Source organism: Hermetia illucens, chromosome 4 (assembly GCF_905115235.1).
Source record: "Hermetia illucens chromosome 4, iHerIll2.2.curated.20191125, whole genome shotgun sequence".
Taxonomy (NCBI): Eukaryota; Metazoa; Arthropoda; class Insecta; order Diptera; family Stratiomyidae; genus Hermetia; species Hermetia illucens.
Genome location: NC_051852.1, coordinates 127,167,313 through 127,187,457, shown reverse-complemented (window position 1 = coordinate 127,187,457; position 20,145 = coordinate 127,167,313). Strand labels below are relative to the sequence as shown.

The 20,145-nt window shown below is 44.3% G+C and overlaps 2 protein-coding genes across 2 annotated transcripts; one reads left to right on the top strand and one right to left on the bottom strand.

Annotated features, from left to right (window-relative positions):
- Window positions 1–6,999: 6,999 nt before the first annotated feature.
- Window positions 7,000–7,347, top strand: LOC119654078 (lysozyme 2-like). Its single transcript, XM_038059241.1, has one exon. The coding sequence runs from the start codon at window positions 7,000–7,002 to the stop codon at window positions 7,345–7,347; it is 348 nt and encodes a 115-aa protein (XP_037915169.1).
- An 8,310-nt stretch (window positions 7,348–15,657) lies between these two features.
- LOC119654569 (lysozyme 2-like) lies at window positions 15,658–16,175 on the bottom strand. The gene has a single exon (XM_038060019.1). The coding sequence runs from the start codon at window positions 16,121–16,123 to the stop codon at window positions 15,701–15,703; it is 423 nt and encodes a 140-aa protein (XP_037915947.1). The 5' UTR covers window positions 16,124–16,175; the 3' UTR covers window positions 15,658–15,700.
- Between the last annotated feature and the right edge of the window lie 3,970 nt (window positions 16,176–20,145).

Sequence of the window (20,145 nt, the reverse complement as noted above, 5' to 3'; positions counted from 1 at the left end):
CCTCCCTTGGTTCATCTCCCTTGCGTTTGTATATGGCCTGACGCTCCTCAGCAAGAAGGGCAACGGGGATAACTTCCGCGATCAAAATCACGTCCGGTTCGCGGTACGCAGACGGCACCCGTAAAGCTCCCCGTCTCTGCACTTGCGCGAGGCGTTTACGATATATTCCCTTTTTAAGAGCGCCAGCCCATACTTCTGTGCCGTAGAGCAGGGCAGACTGCGTTGAGCTCATCAGGAGACGTCGCCTACTAGACGTAGTGCCCCCCACGTTTGCCATTAGCCTACTTAACGACGAAACTCCAGCCGCAGCCTTGTTCGTTGCTGCTTGAATTTGCTCAGAAAAGCTCATCTTTGAGTCAAGAGTCAACCCGAGGTACTTTACCGCTGATTTTAACTCGATGATCAACTCGCCGAACGATATGGGACGCAGGGTCGGAATTCTCTTTTTAGTCAGGATGACTACTTCGGTTTTTTCCAATGCAAGGTTGAAACCGTGAGTAGTCATCCATTCGCTTACCCGTCGCATCAATATGTCGAGTCTGCTTTGCGCCTGTTCGACAGTGCGTCCAGCAACAACCGCTGCGACATCATCTGCGTAGCTGACCAGGCGCGACTCTTCTGGCATGTCGAGCTTAAGCAGACTGTCATAGGTAGCGTTCCAGAGGTCCGGCCCTAGGATGGATCCCTGCGCTACCCCCGACGTTACCTCATCCACCTTTGACACTCTAGTGTTTCATAGAGCAGGGAGCGGTTCCTCAGATAGTCCCTCAAAATCCGAAGAGATAGTTCGGCAGGTTGAAGGTATTGTCTAGTGTGTCTAGAATGTCTTTCCATCTGTCTCCACACCCTTAATGCAACTGATCGGTATCCCGAACTTATTGTAAAATACTGTAAACTTATCCACTTTATCATTGCCTACTATGTAATATTTTCTCTAAAATACTGTAAACTCATATGTACCGGCCTACTAAGTATAGGTAAAAATGTATAAAATAGGAAATATAAATTAAAAATACGTAGTTCGTTGGAACTATCAAACTCAAGCTTAACGTGTTTTATTCTGTGGAGTCCAGGCAATTTGCTGCTCCCAAAATTTAAACTGCTTGACTAGATCATTGTGGAGTTCAGGCAATTGCTGCTCCCATAGCTGGTTAGTCTGGAGTTTTGGCATTTAGCTGCCCCGACTAACCATAATCTAATCTAGAAAGAAAGAAGAGTAAGGTATTGCCAAGTGGACTGGCAACAATCACATAAGGTGGCACATCACAGGGATTGCCAAGTGGACTGGCAACAACCACATAAGGTGGCACATCACATTATCCTTTTCCGGTACACATCGTTGTTCAGTTCTCCCACCCAAACAGAGGCTGCATATAGGAGAATGGATTGCATGATCGCGGCAAAACGACGACGGTAACCAGGAACTATATTTTGCCCCATGCGAGCACATTTTCGATGTTCCCTTATCCGCACAATGGGAGCGCCTAATGGGGATTTGGCACTATGTACAGGGCTCTGTTAGGATGCCCTCTCAACATAAGGTCTTATTTTAGTCCCAGTACGCTGTTCCAGTCTCCAATGAAATGCGCTGACACGTTTCAAGGTCTAGATACAAATCGGATTGTTATGCCATCGATTATTACTTGACATACATGCTACTAGCAATATTACTTGCATACTAATATCTCGATTAGATGATAGTTTAAAGCCTCCTCCTAACCGGTGAAGTCAACCTAGAGGGTGGAGCTAATTCGAAAGCCCAAAGAGTTGGCGAAATTTACCGCCTGCAAATACTGAAGTAGCTAGGTTCGAGAAAGTGGAGTTATCCTTTTCAAAACTTTAGATCCCCATGTGTCATTTACCGAAACTCCACGTGTTCTTTAACTGGTGCGTAAGACCGAACGCGATCTGAAACACAAAAATAGGGACATCGCGCAACTCTATAGCCACCACCAGAACCAGAAGCTACACGCTTCCGGTATGAAAGGTTTTGTGTATTTCCTATATAATCATATTTAAGTAGGCATTTGTCTCATTTTTGCCCAGCACGTAATGTTTACACATTTAATTTGTCAATCGATTCACTTTACTATGATGCTGACATTCAAATTCAAATTCAAGAAATTTGAACAAATGTGGTAATTTTCACCTATTATAACTCTGGTAGTGATGGTGCGATTTTCACCAAACTGCGCAGTATCATGTTCTATAGTAAAGCCTATATTACTCCGAGTTGATGATTCTAGGATAAATTTAATGGGGTTCAAAACCAATTTCTAGAAAATATACTTAAATAATGGTAATGGTAATTCACAATTATTAGCTTTCTTTAAACAGTTATCGCTATGGAGAGTGTTTTGAGGTCTAAATCCCATGCGCATCGACAACCATATTTCTTTTCAGTTATTTGGGTTGTGTAGTTTCTGAAAACGGGTCCTTAAAGTAACTGATTTTTTTCGGATCCCCGCAATCCTCCTTTTTTGCAACCACTGTCAAAACTAACATCTATTTCAGAAAGTATTGATCGAGACCTTCCATTTGATACCCCACGTGACCATAATCGAATTTTACGTTCCTGTTTTGCATATATGGGGACTCAACAAGGAACTATGTTACTTACTGCATCTAGTCGGATTCACAAGTCCCACCTTTTTACCAAATTATATCAATAGTAGTATCAATAGGAGTAACTGTTTCTGATATAACAGGTTTAATAGACAGACGGATGGAGAGACAGACAAACAGTCAGTAAACTGATTTTAATAAGTTTTATTTGTCGTAAAACCTTAAAATTAAAATTAAAAAAAGTAATTCTGCTAGAGGCCAGAATTCCAGTTATAGTCTTGTCCTCTATTGCCTTGGTTAATTCAGAAAAACTCCTCTATGAGTCGAACGAAAGTCCGAGGTGAACTGTTGGTTTTGACTGTATAATCAAGGATGGGGATTCTCTTTAGCTCAAGGCTGTAACCATGAGCAATTATCCGCTTATATGTCGCATTAATACACTATGCCTGCTTTGCGTCCGACAATAAGCACCGCAACAGTCTATCGCTGACAAGTATCTTAAGCGCTTTCCCGGCCGTGCAATCATACATAACGGTCGATATGCAGACGGTATCTCGGGGTCTTCTATTCCTTTGCTTATCAGCAAGGAAAAGTAGCTTCATTCAAATGGGGCTTGAATACGCCGAGCAGCAAATCTGGCCTATAGTGGAGCATCAGTTTATAAAATTTTACCGGGATACCATCATATTTCTCATACTGAGAACTGCCTCTTGAAGCTCTTTCATGGAGAAAGGCGGCAAGTGCTCGCCGATCTTTGAGTTGCTGGCATCAACCCATATGGGGTGCTTCGGAAATAATGTCCATACAATGCGGTCTATCTATTCGGTACTAAATTTATGACATAATTTCCACAAATCCAAGTTCACGTTTGTTTATAACTCAGCGGAGTTTCATTTCCACTGATCTGCACTCCGCCTTTATAGTAGGTTCGACTTCCCAGGCGTTTAAACGCTGTGCCAAAAGACGCAGCTTATGACATTCTTTCCGCAGGTTGGAAATTCTCCGCGTCCCCCCACAAATAAGAGGCTTGTTACGACAGGGTGCTCTCCGAGGCATGAAAACTCTGAAGACTGTGGTTATTGAGTTCATTATTGAATTTTCGACCGAGTTAGCTGCAACGCGACCACCCCCAAAGAACTATCCAGCGCGACTCTGTTTATTTCAAGAGCTTCGACATATCTCCTGATGTTCACCTTCACGACGGGTAGGGAGGGCGTCGAGTTGGTCCACACTGACAAATAGCATCAACCGGCCATCCACCGACAGCGTCAGTGATTCAGAGGCAAAGATTACATCGAGAATTTATAATTCGGAGTAGCGGAGTTGCGTTGCCGCACTGATAGCTGCATCGTTTTTCGAAATTTGCCTTTTATTTAGGGTTGCGAATTCCGGTGTATCGGCAGGTGTTTTAGTTCTTGCTTCCTCTTTCGTTGGACGTTGTGATAAAGGACGCATTTTCGTACTGCGACCAAACACAGTCAACTCTAGCTCTCTTCCTACTATTTAATCAATTTCGTCAATTTTATTATTTTCTTCTGCTCTATGAAATAATCAGGAACGAGTGTTCTCTCGGGGGAAAACCCCGCTTGATCTATACTTAGCTGAACCGGAATTCACGGACGAATCAGCGCATACTCGGGACGGCGAGATCTAATAACACCGATTCAATGCAAACTGTCTGTCTAAAGTCCCGCCATAGGGGTCGGCTTCTAATACCCGTCACAATTACAACCAGAACTAGGCTGGTGCTCAGAGGTGGCGGTGAGGAAGACGGGGCGGCAACCCTGTTGGCCAAACCAAAACCAAGTGGCCGAGGAGAACCTCCATAGTGGTGACGCCGAGAGACGCTGTACTCGCTTTGGCTTGCCGCCCGTGATGCAGTAGTCTGCACGGGGACTCATCTGAAGTGGCAAATTGGTCACGAAACCATGGGAAGCGGGGTAACCCCTGGACTTTCGTACTTCGGATGAACTCCCGTTGTATGTGAGTACAGCTTGGTTATTTGCGGTAAGCCCCCTAGTGGGAGTTTCATGGGGGTTGTGGTTATGCTCAAGCGAGAAGAGACCTTCGGGCCTCGGCGTGGTGTTGCGTTTCAACACGGGTGCCGTACTCCTTAGTTCGGTAGAGATTTAGGTTTGTCTTGCATCCACCAGTATGAATACTAACCCATGCACTTGGTACAGACTGGTACCGTTGTTGCTTGTCTGAGCGGGACTCCGATTGTGGTCACAAAATCAATCCATGTCTTAAGGAGACGGTGGGATTAAGTCGCAAGACAGGTGCTCTCGTTAAACCCTCAAGGACTTGGCTCATACCATCCCACGCCGTTGGCAGAGAGCTGTCCTGTACCCAGCAGAACTCAGGTGCTGCTTTCGGAATTTGTACACAGTAGTCATATTCGTCACCGGGAATATATCGAATGTATATCCAAGTGAAGAAATCGGGCACACAAAATACTTCCGTGAAAGATGCGATTTTAATAGAATCTTCGTACATCGAAGAAATTCGGACGCCAAAGCGTCATCAACTCAGCCGAAGTTTCTTCATAAAATTCCTGGGTATTTAAAGAAGATTTTCTCTCTGCGGCAAGCGATGGAGAAACTGTTGGAATATGGACAACAGTTGCACCATCTATTCATCGACTTTAAAGCCGCCTATGATAGCATAGCCAGGGTAAAACTGTACACGACCATGAGAGAATTCGGTCCCCAAACGACACTTATAAGACTGACTAGGCTGACCTTGACCAAGATGTGACCCTCGAGAACGTGATCCGTGATGCTGAGGTAAATGCAAGAGGTACGATCCTCCTTAAGTCCACTCAACTACTGGCCTATGCTGACGATATCGATATCATGGGAAGAACCACCCGAGACGAAAAAACTGCCTTCATCCAGATCGAACAGGCGGCGGTTGGCGCGAGATCTTGGGCTGCACATAAATGAAGGCAATACAAAGTATATGGTGGCAACGTCAACACTGAAAACCAATCAATCAACAACATCTAACCGCACTGGTCAAACGGGAAGAATAAGGGTAGGAGAATACAACTTTAAGACCATTGATAATTTCTCCTATCTAGGGCCGAAAATCGCAACCGATAACAGCTACAAAAACTCACAAAAACTGTTCCGCTCGAATCGTCTCACCATAGGGTTAAAGCTCTTACTGTACAAGACAATGATCTTGCCAGTCCTCATGTATTCCTCGGAGACTTGGATTCTTAGCAAAAACAATTGCGAACTCTTGGCCGCGTTCGAGAGAAGAATCCTCCGAAGGATTTTTGACTTTCTACATGTGGATGGACGATTCCGTAACCTACATAACGACGAAATCTATGAGCGATACCATGACCGTCTGGTTGTGGATAAAATCCGGCTACAGTTACGGTGGGCGGGTCACTTAGTCCGGATGGATGAGGATGATCCAGCCCGGAGAGTCTATGAGGGCAATATCTATGGTAGAAAAAGGAGACGAGGCAGACCCTGCCTAAGATGGAGCTATGGCGTAGCTTTTACGGATATTAAATAGGTAGACCTCGTCGCAAAACCGGGATGTCTGGAGTTTTTCATTAAGGCAGGCCTAGACCGGATACCGGTTGTTGCGCCGTTTATGATAATGATGAATTAAAGAAGCCAATCTTGGTCAAAGCTAGGATGTAGAGATATACTGTGTCCTGCATGCAGGATTAATTGATTAATAGTTTCCGTGAGGTTTTTTCCTCATATGTTTTAAAATTCAATCTGGCAAATCTATGTGGGAGTTGCTATGTGATTTCCGGGGTTCTTTCATTTTCTTGTCTCCTAGAAAAATACCGTCCTTTGTAAATAAGCAAACTGACTGAAGTTCAGCCACCTTCAGTTCTTTCGAAAAAATAAAGATTGGCAAGATATGTGTTTATTGATTATTACTCGAAAATTCGTTTCAACTAGATACAATGATTGCAGGTGTTTCAATAGCAAAAATTGACGTTACTGATAAAAGCTCCTTCAAATTATGTCGTTACTGGAGTGGTAATAAATTAATAGCCAAATCGGATCATTATTCAACAAAAACAGGAACAATTTTAGAATTTCTAAAAATATTTACAGTCGTAAATCAGATATCATCTTATCATTGGAAAGAATAAGTTGATTTCGGGAAGGAAAGGCTGAATAATTGTTTATAATAATTTATCTATCGACAGATACAATACAAATTAAGAAGATAAGTAAAAGGCAATGAGATCTTTATCTCAAATACAGTACTATAATAGAATAGACGATAATTTTTTGTGAATTCGAGAAGGGTATAAAAGAGCGGGCATTAAAACGAATCCTCATCAGTACCGTGGGTCAGCAAAGAACGGAACTATTCAAAATGAAAGCCATCGCAGTTGTTGCCCTCCTCGTCCTCGTTTCCTGTGCTCAAGCCAGGATTTACACCCGTTGTGAAATGGCTCGTATCCTCTACCACGACTACGGTGTAACCAACTTGACCACTCTCGCCAACTGGATTTGTTTGATTCAACACGAATCATCCTTCAACGATCAAGCCGTCGGTGCTATCAACTACAACGGAACCCAAGATTTCGGTCTCTTCCAAATCAACAACCAATGGTGGTGTCAAGGAAACGTCTCCTCCTACAATAGCTGTGGAATCGCTTGTACCGCTCTCCTCGGAAACTTGTCAGCATCCTGGAAGTGTGCCCAACTTGTCTACCAACAACAAGGATTCAAGGCCTGGTACGGATGGCTCAACTACTGCAACGGAACTGCTCCAAGTGTTGCTGACTGTATCTAAACTTTAACTTTGATGATTCAATAAAATGGTTTGACCAAAATATGCTTGTTTTATAATTAATTTTCAACTAAGATTTGATCTCGGAAAGCGCTTCATTTGAGTTTCGCGCCCTTGGGTGTAGCGGCGCATTCGGAACAGTCGGCTTATTCTCTAGAAGATGCAAAGAAATCAACCCTGCTATGACACCTACGGTCTCAATCGATATTGTCCTCTATGCGCTGCACACCCTTAATGCAACTGATCAGTATCCCGAACTTACCCTTCTCAGGTACACATCGTTATTCAGTGCTCCCACCTAAACAGAGGTTTCATATAAAAGGATGGATTGCATGATCGCGGCAAAAAGTAATCAGGAACTATATTTTGCCCCATGCGAGCACATCTTCGATGTTCCCTTATCCGCACAATGGGAGCGCCTAATGGGGGATTTGGCAACTATATACAGGGCTTTGTTAAGATGCCCTCTAAACATAGGGTTTTATTCTAGTCCCAGTACGCCGTTCCAGTCTCCAATGGAGTGCCTTGATACGTTTCAAGGCCTGGATCAAAATGGGATTGTTATGCCATCGATTATTACTTCACATACATGCTACTAGCAATATCACCAGCGTACTGATATGTCGGTTGGACGATGGTTAAAATCCATCTTGAATGGCGAAGTCAACCTGGAGAGTGGAGCCAACTCGAAAGCCTAAAGAGTTGGCGAAATTGACCGTTCGCAAATACTGAAGTGTTCCCTTTAATCACGCTTGCATGGCTTTGCGATGGCTCGGGAATGTCATCCTTTTGGAATCTTTTGGATAAAATTTTTACGCACATTTTTGCGTATATGGCTAAAAACCCAAAATATTTCTTCATATTTATTTTTTCAAAATACAAGAAGTACTCACATATTAGAGACGTGGTTATTATGCTCACGGTAAACAAACAAACATTGCTTGTTAACGAATACTGTGTTCTATATGCGCGTATATAAATTGATCGTACACTTATTTCCGACTTACTTTGTGCATAAAAGTGTACATATGTATATATTTTTTTTTTGTGCATACACGGAGGTGGAAAATCTTAGAACACGTCCGCCACAGCTCCGCCGCCCGAACGCCAGAACTACAGCGGGCGCGTGTGGGATTCACACCCACTAAAAACCACCCCCGGTCTCTCCAGCCCCGCGGGACCGCCATTAAGGTATTATTTCGCGGAGTAGGTTTGCTCTTAGGCACTCATCCTTCTTCTATTTGCATTTGCATTTGGATGATTGCGGAGCCAACCGCAAGCCACTTCTCCTCGGACTCCAGCATCTCAGTAACCAAGCTCTCCGGGGTCCCGCTCCTGCCCAGCACCTGGTTGAAGCTCCTTCTCTCCATCGCAGATCGTGGACAGTGAAACATCACATGCTCTGGATCCTCCGGTATGCCATCGCATCTGGAACAGTTCGGAGAATCATCCAACCCAACGCGGTGCAGATACTGCCTGTAGCAACCACCGTGTCCTGTGAGGAACTGGGTAATGTAGTAGTTGGTCTCCCCATGTTTTCGCTCAAGCCACACCCTAATGTTGGGAATGAGCCTGTGCGTCCACCGACCTTTCGTAGACTCGTCCCATCTGCGTTGCCAGAGATCAAGCGACTCAGACCTTGCCGCATTTCTACGCTGTGCATGCCCCTCCATACGTCTGGCATTATACAGGACACTCATTTCTTTGGCCAGAATATCAACCGGGATCATGCCTGCCACCACCAATACTGCCTCATCTGATGTGGTTCTAAAAGCACTGCAAACCCTCAAAGCCATCCGCCGGTAAACCGAGTTCACCTGCTTCCGTCTCTGAGAGTTTGCAAGCGCCTTTGCCCACACAGGCGACGAGTAGAGCAGGATGGAGCGCACCACTCCGGCTAGCACCAAACTCCGGCAATGTTTCGGTCCACCAATATTTGGCAACATTTTTGCAAGTGCCGTGGTGGCACTGGTTGCCTTTTGGCATGCATACTCTAGGTGTTCCCTAAAACTCAATTTGGTGTCAATTATTACCCCCCGGGTATTTAATAGCCGGCTTTGATACGACCGTATGTCCACCGACCTCCATTTTGACAGTGTTATTTTTTCTGCGTTCGTTATTAAGACCGCTTCCGTTTTCGCGTCCGCCAAGGTCATCCCGGCCTTTTCTAGCCAGGAATTTACCGCTCTCACTGTTTCCGTTGCGCAAAAATCCACATCTTCTGGGTGTTTTGCTGCAACAACCATAGCTAGGTCATCAGCAAAGCCGACAATCGTAGTCCCCTCTGGAACGGGAAGAGCAAGCACCCCATTATACATGATATTCCACAACAAGGACCAAGCACCGATCCCTGTGGTACCCCGGCTGTGACAATGTACTCTTTGGGGCCCTCATCCGTCCCGTACCAGAGAGTCCTCTCTGAGAGGTAGTTTTCCACCAAATTCGCTAACTATCCGGGGACACCTATGTTAGCCAACGCCCCTTTAATTCTATTCCAGTTGGCCGAGTTGAATGCGTTTTTGACATCCAACGCCACCACGGCACAGCAGCCGCCAGAAGTCAGTGCACCTTTTGCCAGGTTTACCACCATGCCAATTGCGTCCACCGTAGAGTGGGTGCGTCGGAAACCAAACTAGCGTTCCGACAAACCATTGCTGGCTTCGACGATGGGCAGGAGTCTGTTGTAGATGACTCTCTCCATCATCTTCCACATTGTATCCAACAGGCAGATAGGACGATACGACGCTGGGTTTCCAGGTGGCTTGCCAGGCTTCGGAAGCAACACTAACTTTTGCGTTTTCCACTGGGTAGGGAATATTCCTTCTTTTAGGCATGCCTCGAAGCTGTTGGCGAAAAGATCGGGCCTAGTCTTCACTGGCAGTTTCAAAGCTCGGTTGGGGATGCCATCCAAACCTGGCGCCTTGTTGTCACCGAACCTACCACATATTTCCCGCAGCTCCTCCACAGTTACAGGCGGTATTATGCCGTCATTTAGCTGGACAAAAATTTGCCTTCCCCTATTTTCATGGTGAGGGAACAGAGTGGTAACAACCTGTTTCAGGAGGCGTGGACAGGTCACCTGGGGTGATTTCCGCAGCCTTTTCATCACCACTCTGTAAGCCTCGCCCTAAGGGTTTATGTCGGCATGGTCGCACAGCTGTTTGAAGCAGTTCTTTTTGAAAGCCTCCTTGCCCGAAAACATGCGGCTCGCAAACTTACGATTTCGTTGTTCCACCAGTAGTTGGGTTGCCTACTGGGGAGCAATCGCCTTCTGGGCATAGTAGCATCGCATGCTTCCGTCACCCATCGAGTGATCTGGGCTGCTTTCTCTCCAACCGTACCATTCAGGGATATGCCGGATTTGAGCACCGCGGAAAACGTGTCCCCCTCGAAAGCTTTCACTGTCCAGCCAAGCATACCACCCGGCATTCTGCGAAAACTCTTTTTCGAGCTCGATCCGCCCTTGTTCTCTATGCAGATTGCCTGATGGTCGCTGTGAGTATAGTCCTCACTGACATGCCAAGCGATTCTACTGGCTAAAGAGGCACTCACGTATGTCAGGTTCATTATAGACCCCAGGCCCCTTCCTCGGAAAGTGTACGAAAACCCAACATTTGCCAGTACCACGTCCAGCTCCGCGAATGCTTCGAGGAGAACACGTCCCCTCACATTAGTTATCCGGCTGTCCCATTCAAGAACCCACGCATTGAAATCGCTTCCTATTATGATCGGCCAACGTCCTCTTGCATCCAAAACAAGAGCGGCAAGCATCCGCTCATACTCGACGAGTGCAGCGCTGGGTGGAGCATAGCAGCTGGTCTGATGAAGCCCTCCTCCGGGTGCTCCATTATTTCCTCGAAGGCTTGTTCTCTACAAGTCCACAGCGCTGCTTGACCCGTTTGGTCTTTGACTCAAACGGTACCACCATGGTTTCGGTATGGTTCACTTAGTATGGCCACATCGATGTTTTTCTCGCGGATGGTTTGCGCGAGTAGATCCTGCGCCACCTCGCAGCGGTTGAGGTTGATTTGTATCAACCTCATCTGCGATTTGTGCTAAGGGCTTTCCTGTATTCCGGACACCTGCTGCTGCCTACAATGTGCCGATGGTCCACACCCTCCCTTCCTTTGCACAGTAGACAATTTGGGTCAGCTCCGCAGTCCTTGCTGATATGGCCTTCCACTCCGCATCTCCTGCATTGCTTTGACTTGTCAATTGGGCTAGTGCATGTTTTCGCAATGTGACCAAAGCCAAGGCATCTAAAGCACCGTTTTAACGCCACCTGTTCCCTAAGGCGACACATAACCCAGCCTCTTCTTACTCTCCCTGCTGCTAACAGTTTGAGGGCGTTCTCCACTGGTAGGCTGATGATGGCGGTTTGTGTTCCCCGATAGGCTTTCCTTAGCGTTTTCACCACTGACTCTTGTAGTCCGGCAAGATCGAACTGTTTCTTCAACGCTTCGCGAACCTCCTTCTTCGTCGTGATTTCATTCATCTTTGCAAATTATAGTGATTTGCGGCCTGCTAGCTCTTATGTCGGCTTCCTGCCCTAAAGTCTTCCCGATTTGGCTTAACAATTTGTCCGCGGTTACATCCTTAGATTTCTTAAGTTCCAACATAAGATCTCCCTTCATATGTATATATAAAGTAGGTATATTAAATTCAGCTTGTTTAATGTATAAATATATCTGGATTAGGTACTACCTCAAAGCTTCATTTACATAAATAAATAAATACATATGTCTGAATGAATATGAATGATTAAAAAACTAAAACGATTCCCTGCGAACTTCCATTCACGTGAGCTCACTTTGTTTAGGTATTGACGAATTGATATGAGATGATGACCTCATACTTGTTTTAGAATGCACGAAATTCGCATAAAATGCAAAAGTTTCATCTTCTATATCTTTGTTAATAATAGTTGAATTTTCTTCGAACTTCCCAAAGTTACGGCTTATGCATAACTGCATGCCTTTGTGATTTTTTCAGATTTTTCGGTTAGATAGGTCCTGTTGCACTTTTTGAGAGTCAAATTTTGAGCCCTCACTCCCCTACATTTCACCCGATATCAAATATGGGACCAGTTACTAATTAAGCCCTTTCATTTGATACTCCACATGGCCATGAGGAAAAAAAAGTTGCACCCTTCATTCACATGTATGGGAAGCCCCCCTTAAGCTTAATATAAAATGCTGTATGTAAAGGTAACAACAGACCACACGTTCTCACCAATTTTCGTTTTAATCGATTTAGCCATTTCCGAATAAATCGGGTGTGACAGACCGACAGACAGACAGATCTGTGAGGAGTTGCCAGATCTCTCATCAGCCGCGACCCCAGTTGGCAGATGGGGGCATACCTATTGATGTATATATATGTGTTCATGCACTTTCTTTTTTGATTGTGCATGGGCTAGCGTTTGCTCATCTCTGGGGCGTGAACCAAAATGACTATGGAAAGGATACCCAGAATATAAAACCACCATGGAAAACGAGAGAAGAGGAAACTTACGGTGCAGGGGCTCGGAACTCGAGTACGGCGGCTTTTGTGAATTAGTAAACGGGCTCCGGGTCGTCGATATCCCTTAAATGCACTGCCTCGGTTGGTTGACAACTTGGCTACCTTGGCAAAGAATGTAGCAAGTGATTTGGACCAGGAAAGGAGATGTTCAAGCGAAGTACGACCTTACCAAGAACACCGATAACAAAACAAAACACACATAAATTGAAGGCAGATCGTTGGATGACAAAAACCGTGATAGCACCCACCGCATATGTTCACATCAGGACCAAGAAAGAGACCCGTATAAATGAAGCTCGTCAACTATGAGATCTCCACCAATGCCAAAAACGGTAAAAGATAAGGTACCTGCAAGGTGAATAAACGCCAAAAGTGAAGGAGTGTATAAAAGGAGTAACCCTGTCGGGGCTCATAGAGAGCACAATTCCTATTCGGAAGAATTGCCCTTCACCCAACTTGGGGCAAAAATAATTGAGCTGTCCGAGTTTATCAAGGACAAGCGCAACGTGGACCAAGCCATAAAAAATATGGTGAGGGCTATTAGAGCTCTTTATAATAGATCACAAATAGAGGAAAAGAGTATTAACGATACGGCGAACTCTGCTGTATCAACAGTGTCACAAGTAACTCATGTGACGCCTAAACATACTGCCATCGAATCACGGCGAAATAAACGAGTACGCGAAAAAGAGGGGAGTCTTCTAAATAATCAGCAGGCGTCTAAGAGGAAAAAAGGCGGACAGCCAACACTAATAAAAAATAGTTATCGATGCTTGTAGTTCTTCTAAATAAAATACAACTATGTAGCTTCTCCTACTACAATATATGTTTATAATTTGTACATACGTATTTCGAGAGCTACCTACTCTCTTCCTCAGTAGTAACTACAGTAGTGAGGAAGAGAGTCAGTAGCTCTTAAAATACGTATCTACAAATTATAAACATATATTTTAGTAGAAGAAGCTACATAGTTTTATTTTATCAACACTAATGGTTCAGATGAAGGAGAGCATACAGCGAATGTAGGAAAGTCGGCTAGCATTGCGAAGCCCAAGAACGAAAACGATGGATGGACTAAAATTACTAGGAAAAAAGCGAAAGAAAAAACGAAAGTGCGAATTCATTCAGAGGCGAATGTTATCTCCTGTAAGGGAAATTCGTCCTACGCCAAGATACTCATAAAGGTCAGAGCTGATCCCGACCAAAAAGATCTGAGCGGAAATGTGAGCAGATTCCGAAGATCTCCTATCTCATAGCCTGAAAAGATCCAGCGTAGGCAAAACTGATGACTTTCGCACTCAAGTTAAAAACTCACTTGGGGCGTATGCCGCCCAAAAACATGAGATCTACATACAATCTAAGGATCTGAATCTGATGACAGGAGAAATTTTTGCTGTTCTGAAGCCGCAATTCAAGTTGGAAGAATTTTCCGAGGAGTCTGTTGTGGGTTTACGAAAAGCCTATGGCAATACTCAAGCGGCCACAATACGAGTAGCAGCGGAGGCAACGTAGCAGTTGGTGGCGGCCGGAAAAGTTCTGATTGGATGGGTAGTCTGCCATCTAAGAGAACAAATTTCACTAAAGAGGTACTTTACAGTTTATTAGAAGCTTTTGCGCAGATAGACATAGTTTTCGCTAACAAAGGTGCTGTAAACACTTTTCAAAAAGGGGTTCAGGCTCAATTGTAGACCTGATCTTTGTCAGCCCCGCACTGACGCGTGATATGTTCTGGTGTGTCAGCGAACGCTACACCCACGGCGACCACCAAGTAATCTTCTTTGAGGTATGTGTCGACCCACAGGGCAAAGATCCATCATGCCCGAAACCGAGAAACATTTCAGGCTGGTCTGCAAAAACTTTGGATGAACAGACCTTCATAGAAGGGTGGTTAGAGCAACCTGATAGAGCAGGTGCCTCTACGGAAAGAGCCGTCCATGTGGCCCAATGCATCGCCAAAGCATGTGACGCGTCCATTCCTAGGACGTGCTCATTCTTCTGGAGAAGACCAAACTACTGGTGGTAGTGTCTTTTGAAGATTTCCACTTCCCCACAAAAAAGGCAGAAAGATATCAACTCGATTCTAATAAGGAAAAATTTCCAATTCGAGAAGAAGCCGATAAAAAAATACTTTTAACCAATTTACCCTTCTCTAATAGCTAGAATTGCAATTCTCGTGCAAGCCGACCCATAAAAGTCGTCCGTATCGCTTCTGTTTACTACGGCTTTTTAGCCGGTCTCCTGCGTTTCAACCCGTTTTCGTACAAACGCTTGCGTAATGTACGACGGTGTATCATAGCGAAAATACTCTGGAAGGTTGCACTTCGAATCTCTTGAGACTGTCCCACAATTAGTAGGCCTTCCGCTCTCCCTTGCAGTTTTAATGCTATTCAACCCATCCGTGGTAGTGGAAAGACTAATCTAAAACCCAGTTATATAGTAAATTTTCTTAAAAAGATTAATCGTTCATAATTCTTAGGACAAATATGATATGTCAATGCTCTCAACACGCTAAGCCCTCTGGGTTCCCATAAATCTAAATGCATTAGTCTATAAACTTCTCTTAACAGGGTCCAACAATTGGAAACTGAGCAGTGTATTTAGAACTATGCTGGATGTCGTGCTCATGGTACCGGTAATACCCAAACATACAGTTCTTTGCCGTGAAGCTGGCTTACAGTAAAAACGCTTTGATTAGGGAGAATCCCCGACACTTAGGACGCATTACAATGGTTGTACCTATCCTTGAGATTTTAGATTAGCTCTTAGTTGGAAATTAATGATAAAATAAGGACCTTTTTATCAAACCTCTTTATTGAATCATCAAAATGAAAACTTAAATGCAGTCAGCAACACTTGGAGCAGTTCCATTACAGTAGTTGAGCCATCCGTACCAGGCCTTGAATCCTTGTTGTTGGTAGACAAGTTGGGCACACTTCCAGGATGCTGACAAGTTTCCGAGGAGAGCGGTACAAGCGATTCCACAGCTATTGTAGGAGGAGACGTTTCCTTGACACCACCATTGGTTGTTGATTTGGAAGAGACCGAAATCTTGGGTTCCGTTGTAGTTGATAGCACCGACGGCTTGATCGTTGAAGGATGATTCGTGTTGGATCAAACAAATCCAGTTGGCGAGAGTGGTCAAGTTGGTTACACCGTAGTCGTGGTAGAGGATACGAGCCATTTCACAACGGGTGTAAATCCTGGCTTGAGCACAGGAAACGAGAACGAGGAGGGCAATAACTGCGATGGCTTTCATTTTGGATAGTTCCGTTCTTTGCAGACCCACGGTACTGATGAGTATTCGTTTTAATGCCCGCTCTTTTATACCCTTCTCGAATTCACAAAAAATTATCGTCTATTCTATTATAGTACTGTATTTGAGATAAAGATCTCATTGCCTTTTACTTATCTTCTTAATTTGTATTGTATCTGTCGATAGATAAATTATTATAAACAATTATTCAGCCTTTCCTTCCCGAAATCAACTTATTCTTTCCAATGATAAGATGATATCTGATTTACGAATGCCAATATTTTTAGAAATTCTAAAATTGTTCCTGTTTTTGTTGAATAATTATCTGATTTGGCTATTAATTTATTACCACTCCAGTAACGACATAATTCGAAGGAGCTTTTATCAGTAACGTCAATTTTTGCTATTGAAACACCTGCAATCATTGTATCTACTTGAAAAAGATGTTCGAGTAATAATCAATAAACACATCTCTTTCCTAGCCTTATTTTTTCAAAACAACTGAAGAAAACTGACCCTCAATTAGGAAGGTTATTTATAAAGGAGACAAGGAATTGAAGGAACCCCGCAAATGACATAGCAGCCCTCAAATAGATTTTCCAAAGCAAACGAAACAGTCAATCAATCAATCCAACAGAAATTCACTAGGTCATCCAACGGAATGGACCAAAAAAGGATGCGAAGGAGATCGCGACCACCGAAGCATTAGATTAAGGCACTCTCAAACAGAAACTCGGTAGCACGAAGAAGCAATGGAGCCTTTTCAGATCCATCAGCGAATCCGATTCCTACAATCACTCTTCATAGTTGCTGGATTATGCTAGAACACATGGGTTCGTTGACACACTTGACAAGTTGAATGCTGATAGTCATAACCATCCTAAAAAAAGCCCATTGATACGTCAAACCATAATTCGGATCGAATTTGGATTAGGCAAATGTCGAAGTCCATTGATCCGTAAAAGTCGACACGAGTTGCATGCAGGATACAGTACACCTCTATATCTTTGCTTTGACCAAGATTGGCTTCTATAAATACCTAGGAATTTTATAAAGAAACTTCGGCTGAGTTGATGAAGCTTTGCCGTCCAAATTTCTGTAATCTACGAAGCTTCTACTAATATCGCCTCTTTCGCGGAAGTACTTCGTTCATGATTGTGTGAGCGATCACTTCATCTGCATATACATAGATTCGAAGTATATCCATGGACGAAGATCAATGTAGAAAACGTTCACCAGCGAATATGACTACTATGTACAAATTCCGAAAGCAGCTCCTGAGTTCTGCGGAGTACAAGACAGCTCCTCGCCAACATGGTGGTATGGTATGAACCTAGTTCTGGCGATAATTGTGACATGTGTTAGGTGCTGGCCACTGCAAAGGGACCCTGGTCAGGTGGTATGCATTGAATCGGCGGGATCAGCCAGGTGTAGATCAGATACCAGAAACTGGGTAGGGGCTTTCCGCCGAGAGAACACTCGCTCCTGATTATTTCATCATCATCATCCTTAACGGCGCAAAAACCGGCATCTGGTCTAAGCCTGCCTTATTAAGGAACTGCAGACACCCCCGTTTTGCGCCGATGTCTACTAATTCGCTAAAAACTGCTTGGCGGTTTACGCCATCGCTTCATCTCAGGCAGGGTCTTCTTTTTCTATCATAGATATTGCCCTTATAGACTTTTGGGGCTGGATCATCCTCATCCATACGGATTAAGTGACCCACCCACCGCAGCCTGTTGAGCCGGATTTTATCCACAACCAGTCGGTCGTGGTATCGCTCGTCGATTTCGTTGTTCTTCGGAGTATTCTTCTCTCGAACGCGGCCCAGAGTTCGCAATTTTTTTAGCTCAGAACCCAAGTCTTTCATCTCTGTTGGCTGCCAACAACCTTGCGCAGATTTCTCCGTCGTAGTTGTTATCGATTCTAATTTTCGACCCTAGATAGGAGAAATTATCAACGGTCTCAAAGTTGCAGTCTCCTATCTTCATTGTTTTCGTTTGGCCAGCGCGATTCGATGTTGTTCGTTCTTTTGGTTTTGTCGCTGACGTTGCCACCATGTACTTCGTCTTGCCTTCATTACTGCGCAGCCTAAGATCTTGCGGCAATTGGCGCCTGCTCGATCTGGATGAAGGTATACTGTACATTTCGGGTTGTCCTTCCCATACTGTCATTATCATCAGTGTAGGCTAGTATTTGGGTGGACTTGACGAGGATAGTGCACTTCCACTAACATCTGCATTGCGGATCACTTTCGCCAGGTCCAGGTTGAAGAGGACGCATGACAGTTGTTCCGTCGCATGCCGCAGAGAGAAAATCTGATTTGTTGGAAATTTGCCTGTAGTAAAGCCTTTTAATTCCACCAGCTCGTGGCGACTTATGCTTTTCAAGCCGACCACTTGCATGGACTGTTTTTTCCATGCTTCGTGGTGACGGCATTTGTCTGTCGTCTTCAGTTGGTGGAACCTTCAAATCGCCGATATTTTGGTTGTTGAGCAGTTTATCAAAATACTCAACCCATCGCTCCAATATGCCCATTCTATCGGAAATAAGATTTCCCTTTTTGTCTCGGCAGGCAAGGCGTACAAGGCTACATCATGCTGATTTGCTGGTAAAACTTGCAGGGATGGGGCGGTTGCTCCCTGTACCTTTCGAATTCACAGATCTATGGATTCTCCCAGATTTCCTTTCTCCATCTGTGAAACCGCTTCTCCGCTCGACGGAGTTCGTGATCAATCTCCGCGCGTGCCCGCGTCCTTTGAGAGTGCAACATGACTCAATATGCGGCATTGTTTTGTTCTGTTGCTAGCTACATTCATCGCTGAACCAGCCGTTTTGGTTTTTTTGCGATGAGGGCCAAGTATGTATGTGGCCATATCAATGATAACGTTATTCAAGTGATTGTGAAGATCATTTGTTGATACTTCATCTCCAGGACCTCTGTTGACTGCGGTTATTGCGGCATTCATTCTCCCCTTATAGGTATTACGGAGCGCTGCGCAGTGGTTGACTTCTGTGTTAATTTTCACCTGATTGTCACAGGGGATTGTAGGCGGTTTTGTAATTCGAGCCCGAAGCACCTTTCCAACGAGGTAGTGATTCGAGTCTATATTGTTCCCCCTGCATATGTTCTGACTAGGAGGTGGCGCCACACGCGGTCAAATTTGTTGAAAGGGGTCCGGTCTAGGCACACTTCTGTTTATGGTCCACTTTCCGCATAAACCAGATTTGCATCCATAATGTAGTGGATTAAGGAGAGACAAAAGCGTTTCCACTGTAAAATAGCTTTACTGCAAAGAAGTGTATCTTTGGGTATTACCGGTGCCATGGGCACATCCCTTGATACACTACTTAGTTTCCAACTGTTGGACAAACGTGTACGTTTGAGAGTAGTTCATAATCTAATTCGTTCCGTCTCGTGGGGAAGTAGCGGCTGTAATCAGTGGAGAGAATTGAGATGTAGTTGAACAGTTGAATTAAGTTCTTGCAATGGTTTCTGATTCTCGTTTTCCCCGGCTGTTTTGTAGAATATATAAAGTTAGGCAAACGCGCCAAGAAATATGGAGTGAATCAAAAAATTTAATCTTAAATCTTTTAGCCGATGTTTCCAAAACAGATATAGTTTCTAGATTTATCTCTGGACATCATATAACGGTCTTTGGGGCTGAAGTATGTACATGTGGTCCTAAGAGCGACAGTCTTTGTGATTGACGAGCAACTGAGGAACAAACGCCTCGCAATGCATGTGACACTGATGGTGTCGAGTAATGTCTTTATCGCATCGAAAATCGTCGTTTGAATTAAAGAACCAGATTCTGAACGGCGGAGGTACAGGTACCTAGTCATTGCGAGAAAAAAAAAGTGAAATCTGAGACGACCCAAAAGCGTTTTGAATTTGTTTATACATAAATGCCCTGCACATTTGGACAGGCCTTAACTCACTACCTGCATATGTGTTCAAAAGAAGAGTATTTCAAAGTGATACATGCCCATCTTGTAAGGAGAAGGCGAAACCACGGAACATT